Source organism: Oncorhynchus tshawytscha, linkage group LG33 (assembly GCF_018296145.1).
Source record: "Oncorhynchus tshawytscha isolate Ot180627B linkage group LG33, Otsh_v2.0, whole genome shotgun sequence".
NCBI lineage: Eukaryota > Metazoa > Chordata > Actinopteri > Salmoniformes > Salmonidae > Oncorhynchus > Oncorhynchus tshawytscha.
Window position 1 is genome coordinate 40093687 of NC_056461.1, and position 21537 is coordinate 40115223.

Below are 21537 nucleotides of genomic sequence, written 5' to 3' on the forward strand. Positions count from 1 at the left end.
ATAACTCTCGACATTGCAACAACAATTTTAAAAAAGTATGTTGAATATTGAGTGTAATAAAATAAAACCATTTAGATATTTTCAGGTGTAATGTAACGTGCTGACAGAAGAAGCTGGAAATATTTAAACCTTGGATTGTGGTTATTCAACAGAAATTCAATCTGATCTTTCTTGAAGACAAAGCAACTCTTAAAGGCAACGTAAACGCTGCTGATGTGAGCTGAATTGGAAATTATCTTTAAAACCTTTAAACACACTGATTTGAAGTCACAAAATAATACTTTTCACTACCTCATTTCATCACTGCCGTTCTTTTCCTAGACAGTATCTGAACCAACCTCTTTCTAATCTCCTTGGTCTTCAGACAGTAGACTACTGGGTTAATCAGAGAAGGTAACAGCGTAGCTATAATCATTAAAGCATTACGCTCCGTCAGATTCAGCCTCACCCCTATCCTCGTCAACAACACAGAGACTAACTTGGGAGCGTAGAAACAGAACACCACAATGATGTGACAAATACAGGTATTAAACACCTGCACTCTGCTCTCGTTGTTAGGCAGTCTCAGTACTGTGTAGATCAGATTCACGTATGACAGCAGAATGAATGTGAGCTGTGCACCAACCAACCACAGACCCAGGATGGTGGGAAGCATCCAATAGGGTTCAGGGTTGACACAGGCAGCTCTGACCATAGCAGGATAGTCACAGAACATATATCTAATGATGGGCTGGCAGTATGGAAGGCTGTCTGCCTGAGCTGCTACTACCCCCATGACCCCTAACCCTATCAGCCAGGTAGCTGTGATCAACAGGAAGAGCCGTGGGTTAGTCAGTATGCTGTGGTACCTAAGAGGAGTGCTGATAGCGATGGTTCGGTCCAAAGCCATCAGGGACAGGGCCAGACACTCTTCGATGTCACCCAGGTGGTAGATGTACATGCTTGATATGCAGGAGTAGTAAGAGATGGTTTTGACCTCGCCCAGCAGGACAGAGATCATGGTGGTGCTGGTGCTGGAGGTGAACATGATGTCCACCATGGCCAGGTTACAGATGAGGAGGTACATGGGCGTGTGCAGCCGTCTGTCCGTCAAAATGATGCAGATGTTGGTGCTGCTTCCCAGAAGCACAAGGAAATAGGTGATGAAGATGAGGAAGCCCAGGAGCTTCTGGTGAGAGAGGTGGTCGAAGCCTGTGATGGTAAACTCCTCCACATTCTTCCCAGTGAAATTCACTGAAGACATCCTACACAAGCATCAGCCTACACAGACATAAAGATGATATATAAACACAACAACTCTATAGTTAAACTAAGACACTAACAAGTGGTGACACAAGTCGTACGATCAAATCCCTCTATTGAAACTAGCTGAGTAGACAGAACTCTACAACCCCTAGGCTGTGTACTGCGACACTGTGAAGCTGTCGGCACTTATACATTAGGTGACCAACCCACGTGGTGAAAAGGAAGGGGGGTTGTTTCCCCAATTATAGGTCAGGACCCACTGGGAGGAGACAGCCAATTGGTTTTGAATCATGGCCTAAGTTTTGGTCTTAGATATCATTATTTGGAAACCTATATAGTTTGCCGTAAGAATACTTGAACAAAACCATCACACTTTATAGTCAATGCCCAGATCAAAAAGTCATCAACCAATAATACCACTGTCATGTTTGCACCCCATTATTTTTATTTCTACTTTGCACATTCTTCCATTGCAAAACTACCATTCCAGTGTTTTACTTGCTATATTGTATTTACTTTGCCACCATGGCCTTTTTTGCCTTTACCTCCCTTCTCACCTCATTTGCTCACATTGTATATAGACTTGTTTATACTGTATTATTGACTGTATGTTTGTTTTACTCCATGTGTAACTCTGTGTCGTTGTATCTGTCGAACTGCTTTGCTTTATCTTGGCCAGGTCGCAATTGTAAATGAGAACTTGTTCTCAACTTGCCTACCTGGTTAAATAAAGGTAAAATAAATAAAATAAATAAATAAATGTTCTGACCTTAGTTCATTTGTGATGTCTTTGTTTTAGTATGGTCAGGGTGTGAGTTGGGTGGGTTGTCTACGTCCCTTTTTCTATGATTTGGGATTTCTGAGTTTGGCCTGGTATGGTTCTCAATCAGAGGGAGCTGTCAATCGTTGTCCCTGATTGAGAACCATACTTAGGTAGCCTGGTTTCACTTTTGAGTTGTGGGTGATTGTTTCCTGTGTCTGTTTCGATTTTCGTTTGTTCATTCACGTTGTTATTTTGTATTTTTGTAGTGTTCAGTTTTATATATTAAAATGGACACTTAGCACGCTGCGCATTGGTCCTCCAATCCTTCCTACTACTCCTCTTTGTCAGAAGAGGATTACAATTGTGACAACCACAGATTGCAGCACTACTGGCTTTCATCTCTCCTCTCTAATCAGGGAATGACTGTTGAATACCCATCAGTGAATTACCACTAAGAAAAAAGGCCAGCAGTACTGTGGATGTAGACTCCTAGATCTGAATACATCTCCTTAAGTGAGTGGTATCGTATCTCTGGGGTGTAAACACCTTCAGACCACAGGTTTAATCATTAGACGCTGTGCTATGCTATGCTACACTTTCTCTGGGGCTCAACACCTACAGTCCCCAGGTCCAGAGGTCTAATCATTAGACTAATGGTTTCCCTCTCTTATTAAGGTTAATAAACATCATCAGGGAACAGTATTACCACTTCCTCATTGAATTGATAGTCCCACTGATCCATCCAACTGGCTCCATGTGGACAAAGATACAGTAGATGTTATGCAATGTATACTCTATCTCTAGATATACCCAGGCTATTCACACATGGAGGTACAACTTCGATGGCCCCACCTGCTTCGTACTGCAAGAAAAAACTATGACTATCAGATTGTAATGTATGTCAAGGTAGTGGTAATAGTGAAAACATACAGTTGAAGTCAGAAAGTTTAAATACACCTTAGCTAAATACATTTAACCTCAGTTTTTCACAATTACTGACATTTAATCCTAGTAAAGATTTCCTGTCGTAGGTCAGTTAGGATCACATCTTTATTTTAGTTTACATTCGATTCAGTTACATTCTGAAATGTCACAAGAATATTAGAGAGAATTATTTATTTTAGCTTTTATTTCTTTCATCACATTCCCAGTGGCTCAGAAGTTTACATACGCTCAATTAGTAATTGGTAGCATTGCCTTTAAATTGTTTAACTTGGGTAAAACGATTTGGGTAGCCTTCCACAAGCTTCCCAAAATAAGTTGGGTGAATTTTGGCCCATTCCACCTGACAGAAGTGGTGTAACTGAGTCAGGTTTGTAGGTCTCCTTGCTCGCACACGCTTTTCCAGTTCTGCCCACAAATTTTCCATTTGGAAGACCCATTTGCGACCAAGCTTTAACTTCTTGACTGATGTCTTGAGATGTTGCTTCAATATATCCACATAATTTTCCTACCTCATATTTCCATCTATTTTGTGACATGCACCAGACCCATCCTGCAGAACAGCACCCCCACAACATGATGCTGACTCCCGTGTTCTTCACAGTTGGTGTTCTTCGGCTTGCAAGCCTCCCACTTTTTCCTAGAAACATAACGATGGTCATTATGGCCAAACAGTTGTATTTTTGTTTCATCAGACCAGAGGACATTTCTCAAAAAAGTATGATATTTGTACCCATGTGCAGTTGCAAACAGTAGTCTGTCTTAATTATGGAGGTTTTGGATCAGTGGCGTCTTCCTTGCTGAGTGACCTTTCAGGTTATGTTGATATAGGACTCAATTTACTGTGGATATAGATACTTTTGCAACTTTTTCCTCCAGCATCTTCACAAGGTCCTTTGCTATTGTTCTGGGATTGATTTGCAATTTTCGCAGCAAAGTACATTCATCTCTAGGAGACAGAACGCATCTCCTTCCGGAGCGGTATGATGGCTATGTGTTCCCATGGTGTTTATACTTGCGTACTATTGTTTGTACAGATGAACATGGTACCTTCAGGCATTTGGAAATTGCTCCCAAGGATGAACCACACTTGTGGAGGTCTACAATTGTTTTTCTGAGGTATTGGCTGATTTCTTTAGATTTTTCCATGATGTCAAGCAAAGAGGCACTGAGTTTGAAGGTAGGCCTTGAAATACATCCACAGGTACACCTCCAATTAACTCAAATTATATAAATTAGCCTGTAAGAAGCTTCTAAAGCCATGACATAATTTTCTGGAATTTTCCAAGCTGTTTAAAGGCACAGTCAACTTAGTGTAAGTTAACTTCTGACCAACTGGAATTGTGATACAGTGAATTATCAGTGAAATAGTCTGTATGTAAACAATTGTTGGAAAAAATACTTGTGTCATACACAAAGTTGATGTCCTAACCGACTTGCCAAAACTATAGTTTGTTTAACAAGAAAATTGTGGAGTGGTTGAAAATTAGTTTTAATGACGCCAACCTAAGTGTATGTGAACTTCCGACTTCAACTGTACATTTGGGCCTAACATTGTGGCCTAGAGACATAGGCCCCCACTTCATCTGAAGCATGGTGTAGCTAACAACAGTTCCATCATCACCTGCATGGCTACCTGTAAACAGGTGAGGTGATGACTCAGGATCCCAGGTCTACCAACACTCTAATTAGGTCTCTGATGACCACCTGTTTGTTGAGCCTGAGTCTGAGGAGAGTGACAGGGACACTAGACCTGATGGGATTACTGCTTTGCTGTCATACAGCTTGTTACTGTACACTCATTACGAGAGAGAGAGAGCCAGAGAGAGAGTGAGAGAGAGAGCGAGTGAGAGAGAGACTAACTCATGTGTAAGCAACAGGCCAAAGCAATGGGTTTAGGCAAGCTAAGTAAATATTACTGCTAAATGTACATTTGCTGAATCTTGCCAAAAGACTGTTTATCCATCTCTCTACGTTGTCCCTAAAACACCCAACAGTTAGTGGGTTGGTAATATGTTCAACACTGTGACATCAACCTTCTCATAGGATCTGATGTCACTCTGTACAGAGTTAACAAATAGGCAGTCATCAGAGAGCCAATTATAATGTTGATACACCTGAGAAGAGTGTTTACAGGTAGACAACTTAGGCTGGGGAGAGTTAGGACGTTTAGGGTCAAAGGGCTACAGAACAAGGTCAATGCAGGTCAGCACTTTTGTTACTACCTTGCATGCTGTCTACTGCAAATCACTTGAAAATAAACTACTGAAAATGTAGAACGAGACAAGGTTGTCCCTTCTCCCCCCTTTTATTCACTATTGTGAAAAGCCACTGGTCATCTCAGTCCAGGTCAATGAGAAGATAAGGGGACTGAAACGGAAGGACATCCAGGCCAATAACAACATAAGGGAGGTGAAAGAGAAGGACATCCAGGTCAATGAGAACATAAGGGAAGTGAAACAGAAGGACATCCAGGCCATTGAGAACATAAGGGAAGTGAAACAGAAGGACATTCAGGTCATTGAGAACATATCAGGAGCTGTTCCAGAAGGCTCAGGCAGTGGTCAGACAACATTCCCATTTCAGAGTAATGAGTGAGTGATGCCATCCAGTCAGTGCCATGCTGGCACATGTCCATTGTCGGATTTAGGCACAGGTGACATGGGCATCCTGCCGGGGGCAGCATGTGATGCCTGCTAAAATAAATTAAATAATGATATATATATATATATATATATATATATATATATACAAATAATATCCCGAATGGTGACATATGCGCGATCGGTTTTATATCGCTCATTTGCACGTCACGTCAATGATATCATGTCACCGTGTGGGACTGTGGGTCAATAATACTTGTCGGAGTGGGCGTCCTGATTCTAGTTTCTGAGCTTAGCAGGCTACTGCCTGGCAAGGTCTCCCACTCAGAAGTATGAGATATGGAGTGGGCGTCCTGATTCTAGTTTCTGAGCTTAGCAGGCTACTGCCTGGGAAGGTCTCCCACTCAGAAGTATGAGATATGGAGTGGGCGTCCTGATTCTAGTTTCTGAGCTTAGCAGGCTACTGCCTGGGAAGGTCCCTCACTCAGAAGTATGAGATATGGAGTGGGCGTCCTGATTCTAGTTTCTGAGCTTAGCAGGCTACTGCCTGGGAAGGTCTCCCACTCAGAAGTATGAGATATGGAGTGGGCGTCCTGATTCTAGTTTCTGAGCTTAGCAGGCTACTGCCTGGGAAGGTCTCACACTCAGAAGTATGAGATATGGAGTGGGCATCCTGATTCTAGTTTCTGAGCTTAGCAGGCTACTGCCTGGGAAGGTCTCCCACTCAGAAGTAAGAGATATGGAGTGGGCGTCCTGATTCTAGTTTCTGAGCTTAGCAGGCTACTGCCTGGGAAGGTCTCCCACTCAGAAGTATGAGATATGGAGTGGGCGTCCTGATTCTAGTTTCTGAGCTTAGCATTCTACTGCCTGGGAAGGTCTCCCACTCAGAAGTATGAGATATGGAGTGGGCGTCCTGATTCTAGTTTCTGAGCTTAGCAGGCTACTGCCTGGGAAGGTCTCCCACACAGAAGTATGAGATATGGAGTGGGCGTCCTGATTCTAGTTTCTGAGCTTAGCAGGCTACTGCCTGGGAAGGTCTCCCACACAGAAGTATGAGATATGGAGTGGGCGTCCTGATTCTAGTTTCTGAGCTTAGCAGGCTACTGCCTGGGAAGGTCTCCCACTCAGAAGTATGAGATATGGAGTGGGCGTCCTGATTCTAGTTTCTGAGCTTAGCAGGCTACTGCCTGGGAAGGTCTCCCACTCAGAAGTATGAGATATGGAGTGGGCGTCCTGATTCTAGTTTGTGAGCTAGGCAGGCTACTGCCTGGGAAGGTCTCCCACTCAGAAATATGAGATATGGAGTGGGCGTCCTGATTCTAGTTTCTGAGCTTAGCAGGCTACTGCCTGGGAAGGTCTCCCACTCAGAAGTATGAGATATGGAGTGGGCGTCCTGATTCTAGTTTCTGAGCTTAGCAGGCTACTGCCTGGGAAGGTCTCCCACTCAGAAGTATGAGATATGGAGTGGGCGTCCTGATTCTAGTTTCTGAGCTCAGCAGGCTACTGCCTGGGAAGGTCTCCCACTCAGAAGTATGAGATATGGAGTGGGCGGGGTTAGGTTGACCTCAGGTCACTGGAAGCCCGAGGTAGCCGGAGCAGGGGAATCTATCAAATAGAGCACCTCAAACTTTGCTCAGTACTAATGCAATTAGTTGTGTAATTTAGTTTGTGTGTTTCTTGTTTGAAGTGTGATAGTGTAATACTCTTCTTTATAAGTGTGTTATCTATGTGTGTATTTGTGTGATACAGGATTTTTGCAATTTAGTTATATTTGTGTGTTTTTTGTTAGCAATAGGGTAATAGTGTAATAATTCGATTCTCTTTGTTCGATACATTTGTATTTATATAATACAATTTGTTTCTGTTTGTCTTTGTTACTTCTTTTGTATATATATATGAGCCTTATTTTTGTATATAAATTTATATTTACATACTTTTAAATGTTATGATTATTTATTTGTGTTGTTCCAAATGTCAACAGATGGAGGACTGAAGAGATGCTTTTGAAATGGAGTCCTCTGCTGACGTTTCCCTCAGTATTAAGTTGATACAAGACATATCTGTTACTTTTTATCATCTTTGGTTGTGGATGGGTGTGTGTTGTTTCCTATCCTATCCCTTCCTATTTGGGGCGGCAGGTAGCCTGGTGGTTAGAGAGTTGGTCTAGTAACCGAGAGGTTGCAAGATTGAATCCCTGAGCTGACAAGGTAAAAATCTAATATTCTGCCCCTGAACAAGCTGTGTTCATTTTATAGACTCCAATAATTCCTCTGTCTTCCTCTTAGTGAGTATATGAATATTACATATAATCTCATTGGCCAATTGCTTTTAGGTACACCACCCTGTTCACTAAAACACCATCCCGTTCGCTAAAATTGTTGGCTCCTATACACAGTGAGCCATGTGGCCGTGGCTTGCTATATAAAGCAGGCAGACAGGCATTGAGACATTCAGTTACCGTTCGATTGAATGATAGAATGGGCGGAACGAGTAACCTAAGCATCTTTGAGCGTGGTATGATCTTCTGTGCCAGGCGTGCAGGTTCTAGTACCTCCGAAACCAGGGGCGAAACTTTTGCTTTAGAGGTGGGGGGACATAACCTGGTGGGGGCTCTGGGGCTTCCTCCCTCCAGTATTCTTTGGCATCTAAAGCTAATTTCCTGCATTTCTACACAATCTAATACGACCCTTTTTTTGGGGACACTTTTATTGTAAATAAGAATAGAATATGTTTCTAAAAACGTCTACATGAATGGATGCTTCCATGATTATGTATAATACTGAATTAACCGTGAATTATGATGACTGAGAGGTTAGCATATCTTGGGGGTGTAATGTTGTGTAGAGACAGACTGGAGAGTCATGAAGAAATAGACAAAGAACATGCTACTGAGACAGACCTGGTTGGAGATGTACTGCTTCTCAAACAGAAAGGTCTCTATGAGATTAGGGATGAGACACACAGGTCTGTCAGGTTGAAGACTACGACGTCCCTAAGTTGAAGATAACAGAGTTTATAACAACGTCGGTGAGAAAACTGTTGAAAGTGAACAGATTCATAGGACCAGCGCTATAACTAAAATAACATATCCAGGCTGCTTGTTAAGAAATTATACCACATTTATGCAAAGATTTATGTGACATTAGAATACTTGTGTTACTGGAGCTAACAACGTACTTGGCCGTGTGGAGGTTCCTGGCCAGGTGGATAACAGCCATGATGGAGTTAGCCATGACCGTCACGGCATAGACCAGACACTAAAACACATGATAGTATTTGATGGAAACTGTTGATGTAGAAATATCACTGGCGTTTTGAATGTAGCAGTGTAAGAGATTAGGACTGATTGCTCGTAAGCCATGTTCCAGGAATCTAGGGGGGCCCTGGTTATAGGATGTCAATGGTGAGGTCATCATGCAGGGGTTGGCTGACATACACGTATCTATCTATATGGTAGCTTCTCTAGCCAACAGGGATGGACACTCACCTGGGCCAAACAATCCCCTGGGTGTCAACAGGTCACACAGGTCAACCCTTATACTGTAAGAGATATTATAGTAGAATGCATCCCCTACCAACTACCCCAGGCTTCCCATCCGAGCCTGGTTTCTCTCTAGGGTGTTTTTCCTTCTAGGGTGTTTTTCCTTCTAGGGTGTTCATCCTTCTAGGGTGTTAATCCTTCTAGGGTGTTTTTCCTTCTAGGGTGTTCATCCTTCTATGGTGTTAATCCTTCTAGGGTGTTTTTCCTTCTAGGGTGTTCATCCTTCTAGGGTGTTTTTCCTTCTAGGGTGTTCATCCTTCTATGGTGTTAATCCTTCTAGGGTGTTAATCCTTCTATGGTGTTAATCCTTCTAGGGTGTTAATCCTTCTAGGGTGTTAATCCTTCTAGGGTGTTAATCCTTCTATGGTGTTAATCCTTCTAGGGTGTTAATCCTTCTAGGGTGTTCATCCTTCTATGGTGTTAATCCTTCTAGGGTGTTAATCCTTCTAGGGTGTTTTTACTGGTTCTAATGTATTGCTTCTAATTCTGCTTGCTGGGCACTTTGTAAAACTGAGATGTAGAAAGGGTTTTATAAATAGATTTGATTTGTATCAGGGTTCTATCCAGATTTTTTATTATGTAATTTTCTATATGGCTTTAAAGGAATATCGCCAAAATAATATAAATATATAATTTAGAAGAAAAACAATTTTACATTTAATTGAAACAATTATTCACTATGGCAGACACAGTATATCTTACACAGCATATCAATCAAAAACAAGTCAAATAGAGATATAAATAAATAGTAACACTTCATGTTGATTGGTTCAGCACCACAGCTCTCTGTGCTCTTCTTTTACTAAGCAGCTTCTTGGCCGATTCCTTAAACTCCTCTGTCTTCAGAACATATATGATGGGGTTGAGCATGGGCGGCAGCACCGAGGTCAGGGAGAGGTTGATGATCCGGGCGTTGGTTGGTATGATTGAGTGAAGGAAGTATGTGAAATTAACAGGCAGGTAGAATATGGCTACGAGTATCAGGTGTGAGGTACACGTCTTCAAGGCTCTGACTCTGAGAGAGGGAGAGAGAGAGAGAAGGAGAGAGAGAATGAGAGAGAGGGAGAGAGAGAGGGAGAGAGAGAATGAGAGAGAGAGAAAATTAGAGAAGGAGAGAGAGGGAGAGAGAGGAAGAGAGAAGGAGAGAGAGGGAGAGAAGTAGAGAGAGAGACGTAGAGAGAGGGAGAGAGAAGGAGAGATATGGAGAGAGAGGGAGGGAGAGAGAGGGAGAGAGAGGGGGAGAGAGAGAGAGAGAGACAGAGAGACAAAGAGAGACAGAGAGAGAGAAAGAGAGCGAAAGAGAGAGAAAGAGAGAGACAGAGAGAAAAGGACAAAAGTGTCAGTACAGTGAGTCATCATCTATCCAGGTCAATGACATTCTCAGTATTTACAACATTTATCACTAGAACAACATACACTATATATACAACGGTATGTAGACACCCCTTCAAATTAGTGGATTTGGTTATTTCAGCCACACCCGGGTGTATAAAACTGTATAAAATCGAGCCCACAGCCATGCAATCTCCATACACAAGCATTGGCTATAGAACGGCCTTAATTAAGAGATCAGTGACTTTCAATGTGGCACTGTCATAGGATGCTTCCTTCCAACAAGTCAGTTCATAAAATTTCTGCCCTGCTAGAGCTGCCCCGGTCAACTGTAGGTGTTTTTATTGGAAATTGGAAATGGTGGTAACACAAGCTTACAGAACGGGACCGCTGAGTGCTGAAGTGTGTAGTGTGTAAAAATCTTCTGTCCTCACTACTGAGTTTCAATCTGCCTTTGGAAGCAATTCACTTTTCTTCTGGAGCTTCATGAAATTGGTTTCCATGGCTGATCAACTGCAAACAGCCTAAAATCACTGTGCGCAATGCCAAGAATCTGGATTTGGCAGAGACCAGGAGTACGCTATCTACCCCAATGCATAGTGGCAACTGTAAAGTTTGGTGGATGACGAATAATGGTCCATGGCTGTTTTTCATGGTGCGTGCTAGGCCTCTTAGTTCCAGTGAAGGGAAACCTTTACACTACAGCATACAATGACATTCTGGATTCTGTGCTTCCAACTTTGTGATAACACTTTGGGGAAGGCCCTTTCCTGTTTCAGCATGACAATACCCAAGTGCACCAAGCGAGGTCCAAACAGAAATGGATTGTCGAAATCAGTGTGGAAGAACTTGACTAGCTTGCACAGAGCACTGACCTCAACCCGATCAAGCACCTTTGGGATGAATTGAAACACTGACTGCGAGCCAGGCCTATTCGCCCAACATCATCGTCCGACCTCACTAATGCTCTTGTGCCTGAATGGAAGCAAGTCCCCACAGCGATGCTCCAACATCTAGTGAAAAGCACTCACAAACGAGTGGCGGCTGTTTCAGCAGCAAAGGGGGGACCAACTCCATATTAATGCCCATAATTTTGGAATGAGATGTCTGAGGAGCAGGTGTCCACATACTTTTGGTCTGGAGTGTATATCTGAGGCAGCACAACAATCAGTATCAGAGCTATATGTATATATAAACTAAATCTCTGGCTAAATCTCTGACTCTGATCAGTATGACTTCTCACCTGTCCTGGGGCAGTGTGATGGTGAACAGGGCGTGTGTGATACAGATGTATGATGATATGATGAAGACCATGGGGAGAAAGAGGACTGTAGAGATGAGATATGCCATCACTTTGTTAGGGACCACATCAGAACAGGGGGCCGCCAGACGGTACAGGGGACCGTGGTCACAGAAGTAGCTGTTGATCACCAGAGACCTACAATACAATACATCTTCATCTTGTCCATATGTTACGGTGATCAACTGATCATTTATTTTTACAGCACCCGGCCCGGGATTCAAACCGGTAACCTTTCGGCAACAGGTTCACCTCCTCAGCCACCTACCGGCAGAAGGAGAGACGGGTGATGAGGCACACAGCCAGCAACATCAGGAACACAGCAAACGCCCAGGCAGCACCCGTCAGCTGGAACATGGACCTGTGAGTCACCATCATATGGTACCTATATGGACGGTGGAAAGAAGCTGTTATCAGGGATTTTAGATGCAGTGTATCCATATATCAGGTTGAATTGTCAGTGAAAGCAGAAACATTATTATCACACAAGGGGCAATTATGAAGGCCTTTTAAATTGTAGTTTTTGAATTATTAGATTTGATGTATTATCTGAGACCTGAGCGGGCAGCAGATGGCCACCAGTCTGTCGTAAGAGAGGATGGTGAGGTTGAAGGACTGCATGTTGAGGAAGAGGAAGATGAAGAAGAGGCTAGCGAGGCACTGGTTGTAGGAGATGAGCTGTCTGCTGAACAGGAACGTATCCAGGAGCTTGGGGACCATGGCAGTGCTCCCACACACGTCTGTGAAGGCCAGGTTGAACACAGCAACGTACTTGGGGCTGTAAGGGTAAGATCCTGACTTGATTATCTCCATGGGGAAAATGTTGTTTATGCAACAAACACAGGACATAGACAATTACAGAGAAGGTAAATACAATCAATCAGTAAAGAAGTAGACAAAAAGTGGAGATCCTAAACATCTTTACACCGTCATCTGTAATGTGTAAGTTAGCAGCCAGAGCCCCTGTGCTACTTCAGCTTGTGTTGTTTGTGTTGTGGTTCATCTGGTTGGGTTCTGGAACTGCAAAAATACAGTCCAATAAAGGTAGAATTCTGCTGTATTATTGCCACTGAGATAAAAGAGGACTGATTACCTGTGGAGACTGTTGTCCATGTAGATAACCATCATGACGAAGGTGTTGCCCACCTTGTGACGGCCCTGAATTATTCTGAACCGTCTCAGTGCAGCTCCTTCCAATAGGGCGCTTTCCCTTTAATTCCCAATTAAATAGCCAGCATCAGCTGCGCAAAAGTGGGGTTGTGATGGAGACGTGAATGAGGATGTGTTCAACCCTCAGTGCCGAAGCTTCTCTATTCCGTTTGTTTTGTTGCCGTTAAACGTGTGTTTTGTAGCCTAAGAGAGTTTACCCAGGATCGGATCCACTCTTTGCGTCCATGGACTACACCTCTCCGTTCTTCGTGGCCTTTCTCCGCTGGAGATCTATTGGCGGATTGGATTGTCTGACTGACCGACTGACTACCACCTTTTTGTATACGGTATTTCATTTGTTTTGATGCGATGTATACTTTGATTTATGTAGTTAGTTGTAGTTGAGGACTTAGTAAGAGTTGATACGCTTTAAAGTTCTGTGGTAAAATAATTGTTATATTGATTGTATGTTTAATACTGGGTTTACGCTACACGGAATGAACGGACAAACATTGCGTGACAAAAGTCACTTGAGTTCACTGAACTCCTTTACCGGGCTGGACTCTTTTTAGGCCCGAGGTACAGGACATTTCTGGAGGAACCAGAACTCATTGTGATATTATTATATGTGTGTAATCATTGTTGTTGCTAATACAACCCACGCAAAAAGAATATAGTTGTTTTTGAAGTTCTTTCCAATGTTTTAAGGGTTTATGAAAAGTTTATTTCCATCCTGACTTTTACATAAGTCCTTTGTATTGGTGTAGACTTGACGGACCAGATGGGACTCATCCCCACCCAAACTAAAAGGAGAAACTAATGTTTTCTCTGGTAGGCACAACCTACCTGGCACCCCTATAAATAATAACCTCAAGTCAAAACCGTTACATAAAAAATGGCACCCCTGGCACACCACAATCCCTGGCTTAGGAAGAACTCCTTGCCACATTGAGGAATGTGTTGCATGGGACAGCTCGAGACTGGTGGGATGTTGCACGTCTCACCACTACCTCCTGGGCTGACTTTGAGGCCAAGTTTTCCTCTGCATTTCTGTCTGAGGACTACACAGATGAGCTGGCAGACAGAGTCAGGAATCGAGTGCAAAGCGAGAAAGAGAGTATCCGTGACTTTGCATACGGTTACCACTCCCTGTGCAGAAGGTGGAAACCTGGCATTGAGGAGGAAGAGGTCATTAAATTGATCTTGAAGAACATCAACCCACTACTAGCCAGTCAACTCCGAGAACGAGTCACCACTGTCGATGGACTGGTTCGCTTGGGACAGCAGTTTGAGAAGGACAGAGACTGCCAACAGCAATATGACCAGAGAAAGAAACAGACACCCAAACGGTTACCCAAGACAGACTATCAACAACAGCTAGAGTCTCCAGCCAAGACCCCTCTCATGTTCTGTTGGAGATGTAGCCAAAAGGGACATTCTTCAGCTACATGTCCAAGACCGTATCAAGTAAACCCTTCCAGAAACCACAAATCACAACAGGCCAACACACCTAACTCTCTTTGCAGGAATGACCATCCTACTCTGGGTGCTTTAACCAGAGCTGAAACTCCAAGAGTCACTGCCTACGCCCCCCCATCGACATCCCCTTCCTTTCAGTTAATACCGCACCAATCAGAAGCTACAAAGTTACATGATTGGGGTTCAAATGTGGCACTCTTCTCTGCCGTTGCTCCGGTACCACTAACCCTTGATAATCCTTCTGACGATTTCCTTTTACAGGCTGTGAGAAGAGCTCAGCTGGAACAGCCAGAGGAGTTAAGGCTGTTGGAACAGCTGCAGAATAATGCTGATGTATGTACTTCAAAGCTAGGACGCACCGGGCTCCTGAAGCACAAAATATTCCTTACACAGGAAATGCCGATCAAGCAAAAGCCATATCGTTTGTCCCCAGCGAAGCTAATCATCCAAAAGGGACTCATTAATGATATGTTAACACAAGATATAATAGAACGTTCCTCCTCTCCCTGGGCTGCTCCTGTTGTCCTCATCCCAAAAAAGACTGGTGGTCTTAGATTTTGTGTGGACTATAGGAAGACCAACAATGTTTCCCAGACTGATGCCTATCCTCTTCCCACCATCCACGAGATCCTGGAGTCATTGTCTGGCGCTGTTGTGTTCACTACCCTTGACCTCAATAGTGGTTATTGGCAGGTTGAGATGGACCAGGAAAGCAAGGACAAGACTGCTTTTGTCTGTGCTGAGGGCTTGTTTTCCTTTAAGGTGATGCCCTTTGGATTAAAGAATGCCCCTGCCACTTTCCAAAGACTCATGGAGATTGCGTTAGGTGAGCTCAAAGGGAAGATCTGTTTCGTCTACCTGGACGATATAATTATCTACTCTCAGAACAGAGAAAGACACTTTCAAGATCTTCAAGCAGTGTTGGACAAGCTAAGAGAAGCTGGTCTGACCTTGAATATGAAGAAGAGCAACTTCTGCCAAACCTCCCTGAAGTTCCTTGGCCATATTGTGTCTTTTGACGGCATTCATGTGGATCCTGAAAAGACGAAGGCTGTACAAGACTTCCCTGTGCCAACCACACTCAAGGCCCTTCAACGGTTCCTTGGTATGGCTGGCTGGTACCATCGGTTTGTGTCGAACTTCTCCCAGGTGGCAGAACCCCTCAACGCGTTGAAGCGAAAAGGAGTGAAATTCCAATGGACGGCAGAGTGCCAGACCTCCTTTGAAACCCTGAAACGACACCTCGTCACACCTCCCATTTTAGGTCATCCCAACTTTGATTGCCCTTTTGTTGTTTACACTGATGCAAGTGATGTTGGACTTGGTGCTGTCCTAGTCCAACAGACTGGACTTGGCACTGAAGAAGTGCTAGCGTTCGCCAGTCGGACATTGAATGGAGCAGAACGGAACTACTCCACAACCGAGCAAGAGTGCCTTGCAGTTGTCTGGGCTTTGGAAAAGTGGAGGTACTACCTGGAGGGAAGACACTTCATTGTGGTCACTGACCATTCCTCCCTTGTGTGGGTGTTCAAGACCAACAAACCAAGTACCAGACTCATAAGATGGGCTCTACGGTTGCAAGAGTTCACCTTTGCAGTAGAATACAGGAAAGGAAAATACAACACTGTTCCAGATGCCTTGTCCAGAGCTCCTGCTTGTGATAACGGTGGCCCTCCTCTTACATGTGCTACTGTCCTGTCAAGCAGTCGAGACTCGCCCAAAACGGACTTTCCCATCTCTGATGAGGCCATATGGAAAGCCCAACAGGATGATCCAGAAGTACAGGCTTTGTACCAGACTATCCTGGAAGATGGAGAAAAGATGGTCAATCCTACCACAAAGCTGACCATCATTGAAGACAAAGTCTACCGTGTTGTACAACTACCTCACAGAACACTCTACCAAATGTACATACCTGAAACTCTACGCCTTCAACTGCTTCAACATTTCCATGAAGACCCATTAGCTGGTCATTTGGGCAGGTTCAAAACCTACAAGCGGTTGCAAGCGTTACTGTACTGGCCAAATCTGGGCATGGATGTGAAGTCGCACATCCGAAACTGTCAGGTTTGTCAAATGTACAAACCAGAAGGTAGAAAGCCTGCTGGCAAGTTGCAGCAAACGGTGGTTACCCGACCTTGGGAAATGTTAGGAGTGGATTTGATGGGTCCATTTCCTAGAAGCTCCAATCAGAATGTGTACATGCTTGTTTTTGTTGATTATTATTCAAAGTGGGTGGAGCTATTTTCCCTGCGTCAGGCCACAGCAAGGACCGTCTCTAACATCCTTACGAAAGAGATCCTGACTCGCTGGGGAGTGCCTGATTACATCCTGTCTGATCGAGGTTCCCAATTTGTCTCTGATCTCTTTGAGGAGACCTGCCAAAGATGGAACCTGAGACAGAAGTTGACCACAGCCTATCACCCACAGACCAATCTCACTGAGAGAGTAAATCGAACCTTGAAGACAATGATTGCTTCCTATGTAGGGACCCAGCACAAACACTGGGACAAGCACCTTCACGAGTTTCGATTTGCCCTGAATTCTGCTGTGCAAGAGTCCACTGGAGTCACACCTGCAGAGCTGAACCTAAGTCGTCCTCTCCGAGGACCCTTGGATATGGTGCTACAGCCCCAGCAGCTTACTCCAGACGCTGCTTGCTATGACCAGGTAGTCCATCTCCACGACTTGAGAGCTCTTGTCTCAAAGAACACGATCCAGGCTCGACTCAAGCAGAAGAGAAATTATGATAAGAACAGACGAGACATGCAGTTCCAGCTTCGTGATCGGGTGTGGCTTCGCTCTCATCCTTACTCGAAAGCTGAACAATTCTTCTCTGCCAAGCTCGCTCCTAAATGGCAAGGACCATATAGGATTGTGGAGCAGATGGGCCCTTTGAACTACCGAGTGGTGAAAGAGGACACAGGTGAAGATATGCGCGTTGTCCATGTCTCACGCCTTAAGGCCTGTTACCCTCGGCTGAGGAATTGGAGGCGATTGAGCGCCGCAAGGTCCTGGATATCTTTGAAGAGGAAAGTGAGGAGACTTTTCTTGGATTCCCAGACTCAGAAGTCTCACACCTTAAGGCCTGTGATCCTTCAGCTGAGGAGCGTGAGCTCCAAAAAGTCATGAATATTTTTGTAGAGGAAAGCGATGAGACCTTTCTCGGTTTCCCCGACCAAGATGTGCCTTCCAGGGCAATGGTCGGCTTTTTCCAGGGAGGGGGTGTGTGACGGCCCTGAATTATTCTGAACCGTCTCAGTGCAGCTCCTTCCAATAGGGCGCTTTCCCTTTAATTCCCAATTAAATAGCCAGCATCAGCTGCGCAAAAGTGGGGTTGTGATGGAGACGTGAATGAGGATGTGTTCAACCCTCAGTGCCGAAGCTTCTCTATTCCGTTTGTTTTGTTGCCGTTAAACGTGTGTTTTGTAGCCTAAGAGAGTTTACCCAGGATCGGATCCACTCTTTGCGTCCATGGACTACACCTCTCCGTTCTTCGTGGCCTTTCTCCGCTGGAGATCTATTGGCGGATTGGATTGTCTGACTGACCGACTGACTACCACCTTTTTGTATACGGTATTTCATTTGTTTTGATGCGATGTATACTTTGATTTATGTAGTTAGTTGTAGTTGAGGACTTAGTAAGAGTTGATACGCTTTAAAGTTCTGTGGTAAAATAATTGTTATATTGATTGTATGTTTAATACTGGGTTTACGCTACACGGAATGAACGGACAAACATTGCGTGACAAAAGTCACTTGAGTTCACTGAACTCCTTTACCGGGCTGGACTCTTTTTAGGCCCGAGGTACAGGACATTTCTGGAGGAACCAGAACTCATTGTGATATTATTATATGTGTGTAATCATTGTTGTTGCTAATACAACCCACGCAAAAGAATATAGTTGTTTTTGAAGTTCTTTCCAATGTTTTAAGGGTTTATGAAAAGTTTATTTCCATCCTGACTTTTACATAAGTCCTTTGTATTGGTGTAGACTTGACGGACCAGATGGGACTCATCCCCACCCAAACTAAAAGGAGAAACTAATGTTTTCTCTGGTAGGCACAACCTACCTGGCACCCCTATAAATAATAACCTCAAGTCAAAACCGTTACAACCTAGACCCAATACACACACACACACACACACACACACGACCCAAAATGTAAATACAGGTAAATTCATTTTTTCACTTTTCATTTCTCACCTGTTGACTATGGGCGCAACAGGCCCCCAGCTGAAATGATACTGCACCATACCAGGTTTTCTTAAGTTCAAAAAACATATACAAGTGTGATTTCGATAGGAAAGTGAAACATTTTCTAGCTTATCAAGTGGATCAACTTGCTGACGATGGCGATACGTAACTCCCTGGACCATAGCTAGTTTGTAACATCCTGGACTACATCTAGTTTGTAACAGACTGGACCAGAGCTAGTTTGTAACAGACTGGACCAGAGCTAGTTAGTAAAAGACTGGACCAGAGCTAGTTAGTAAAAGACTGGACCAGAGCTAGTTAGTAAAAGACTGGACCAGAGCTAGTTAGTAAAAGACTGGACCAGAGCTAGTTAGTAAAAGACTGGACCAGAGCTAGTTAATAAAAGACTGGACCAGAGATAGTTAGTAAAAGACTGGACCAGAGCTAGTTAATAACAGCGTAGACCAGAGCTAGTTTGTAACAGCGTAGACCAGAGCTAGTTTGTAACATCCTGGACTACATCTAGTTTGTAACAGACTGGACCAGAGCTAGTTAATAAAAGACTGGACCAGAGCTAGTTTGTAACAGCGTAGACCAGAGCTAGTTTGTAACAGCGTAGACCAGAGCTATGGACTAACCAGAGACATGATGTATACGAAGCAGAGGAAGACGTAATAGTACTTCATGTGGGGGATGTCGATGAAACCACTGATGAAGAAATAAGGGGGTCGGATAATGGTGTCAATGTTATCTGTCTGGTTAGGGTCAGAGGTCAGGTAACTCATCCTGACTGGTGGTGTTATCAGTGATTCCTCCTGGCTCGTAATAATCTGTGGAAATATAAAATAAATACATGACTGTTTTTTAATTCACCTGTTGAGACATTGCAATGGGTGAAACATCATCAATACAAGGGCAAATATCCAAGTTCAATTGTCTATTTTTCATGTAATTATATTTAAAAAACTAAGAATACAATTAATTTAACTGACAACAAAGTACGAAATAGAATCCATTTGACTTTTACCTCAGATACAGTTAAACAATTCTAATGAATAATCCAAGGAATAGCACTGGAAAGGTGATATTGGTTTCACCTTCCCTCCATTAGAATAACTCATACCTGTTGAACCCTCATACTGTATAGTCTAACATGGTACAACTACATACTGCAGAAACTAAGTCTTACCTGGTCTTACCACAGACTTGATCCAAATGTCTCTCTTCAGTAGTCTGGTGATGTGTGTTGGACTGAAGACCAATTAGTGGTGCTGGCTCTGAGTCCACCTCAACTGTTATACCTGCAGCCTCATGGTGAATCTGTAGTAGGATGTCCCCTGTGGGCCACCGTACTTGTGTATGACATGCCTAGATTGAGTGAAGTAGACGTGTCAGAGATTAATACCCTTGCTGTTGTTGTTGTTGTTGTCATAGGACACAACTCATTGCCCTTCTGGAACTACCAACCACACAGGCTGAGAAGAGAGAGGAGGGAGGCAGTAAAAAGATGAGGAAGGAGGAGAGAGAAAGAGGAGAAAGGAGAGAAAAAGAAAGTAGAGAGAAATAGGAGAGTTGACCATTCAGATCTCACCAGAGTTCAATTTTTTATGTTTTGGTAATTGTGGTAATTTTAATAATTTCGCAGGCACTCTCATCCAGTTGAGCTAATGAATTGAGCTAATGACAGTAGCGTAAAGTACTTAAGTGAAACTACTTTAAGGTGCTAATTAAGTCGTTTTGAGGGGGTATCTGTACTTCCCTTAATATTTATATTTTTGACAAGTTTTACTTTTACTTCACTACATTCCTTAAGAAAATATTTAACTTTTACTCCAGGATGATAACTAGACCTATATCTCTCTGTAGTATCATAGAGGATGATTACAAGACCTCTATCTATCTGTAGTATCATAGAGGATGATAACTAGACCTCTATCCATCTTTAGTATCACAGAGGATGATTACTAGACCTCTATCTATCTGTAGTATCATAGAGGATGATTACTAGACCTCTATCTATCTGTAGTATCACAGAGGATGATAACTAGACCTCTATATATCTGTAGCATCATAGAGGATGATTACTAGACTTCTATCTATCTGTAGTATCATAGAGGATGATTACCAGACCTCTATCCATCTGTAATATCACATATGATTACTAGACCTCTATCTATCTGTGAACACATGAGTCTCCCACTGAGTTCACAGTCAGTCTAATGAGATAGCTAATGAGGACCGGCTTGTCCACATAGCTTAGAAACGCTCTCTGTAAATGAGAGAAGGAGAGCGAGAGCAACTCATGTGTAAGCAACAGGCCAAACCCAGCTAAAATCAGACGTTCCCACAACTTTAGAGAACGTTCCCTTAAGCGTCTCATTACGTCATTAAGTAACATTTTCATAGGAATGGTCCCGTGATGGGCAAGGAATTTTATCAAGAGACCAATTCCTTCCTGTCAAATAGAACTTACCCAGAACATGAACTTGTCTGCCTGCTCATTTGATCAATGCTAAATCCATTTGATTGATAACTAGAGATATGCTAACTGTTGACAACATAGCTAGCATAACTAGCTAGCAAAGTGATTCACATTTCTTGCTAGTTAACCAAATGACACCTGCATCTGTAGCTGTAGCCACCGAAAAACGATATGGGGGGAAAAAGTCACTCACCCACTTGTCCAAGGACATGACATCCTCCCTAGCTAACATTAGGCCTTGTGTGTTTAGCTTGCTAAATAAATAGCTACATAAATAGATAAGCTAGCCTATTAGCCACATTACTCTGTCATGGAATTCTGAGTCAAATTTAACCTACTATTAAAACCTCGTATGGAGGTTAGTTTTGTAGTTTAACCTGGGAATGTTATATATTTATATATCTGTTTTTCATATCTGCAAAGTAGTGAAAACGCTGTCCGTTCGACTTTAAATTGTTGAGATAAGTAAATCAAATCAATGACGAGAGAATAGTCAAATGAT

General features: G+C 43.2%; 2 protein-coding genes across 2 annotated transcripts; both read right to left on the minus strand.

The window, feature by feature from the left end:
• LOC112230631 (olfactory receptor 10G7-like) lies at nt 1-1383 on the minus strand. The gene has a single exon (XM_024396904.1). It carries the CDS (start codon nt 1241-1243, stop codon nt 293-295), a length of 951 nt encoding a protein of 316 aa, XP_024252672.1. The 5' UTR covers nt 1244-1383; the 3' UTR covers nt 1-292.
• Nucleotides 1384-9780: 8397 nt separating this feature from the next.
• LOC112230715 (olfactory receptor 1-like) lies at nt 9781-19808 on the minus strand. Its single transcript, XM_042311546.1, has 7 exons — nt 19743-19808; nt 19192-19383; nt 12820-12872; nt 12283-12504; nt 11995-12111; nt 11670-11864; nt 9781-10109 (listed from the first exon to the last, which is right to left on the minus strand). The coding sequence occupies exons 2-7, from the start codon at nt 19336-19338 to the stop codon at nt 9851-9853; spliced, it is 993 nt and encodes a 330-aa protein (XP_042167480.1). The 5' UTR covers nt 19339-19383; nt 19743-19808; the 3' UTR covers nt 9781-9850.
• Nucleotides 19809-21537: the final 1729 nt, after the last annotated feature.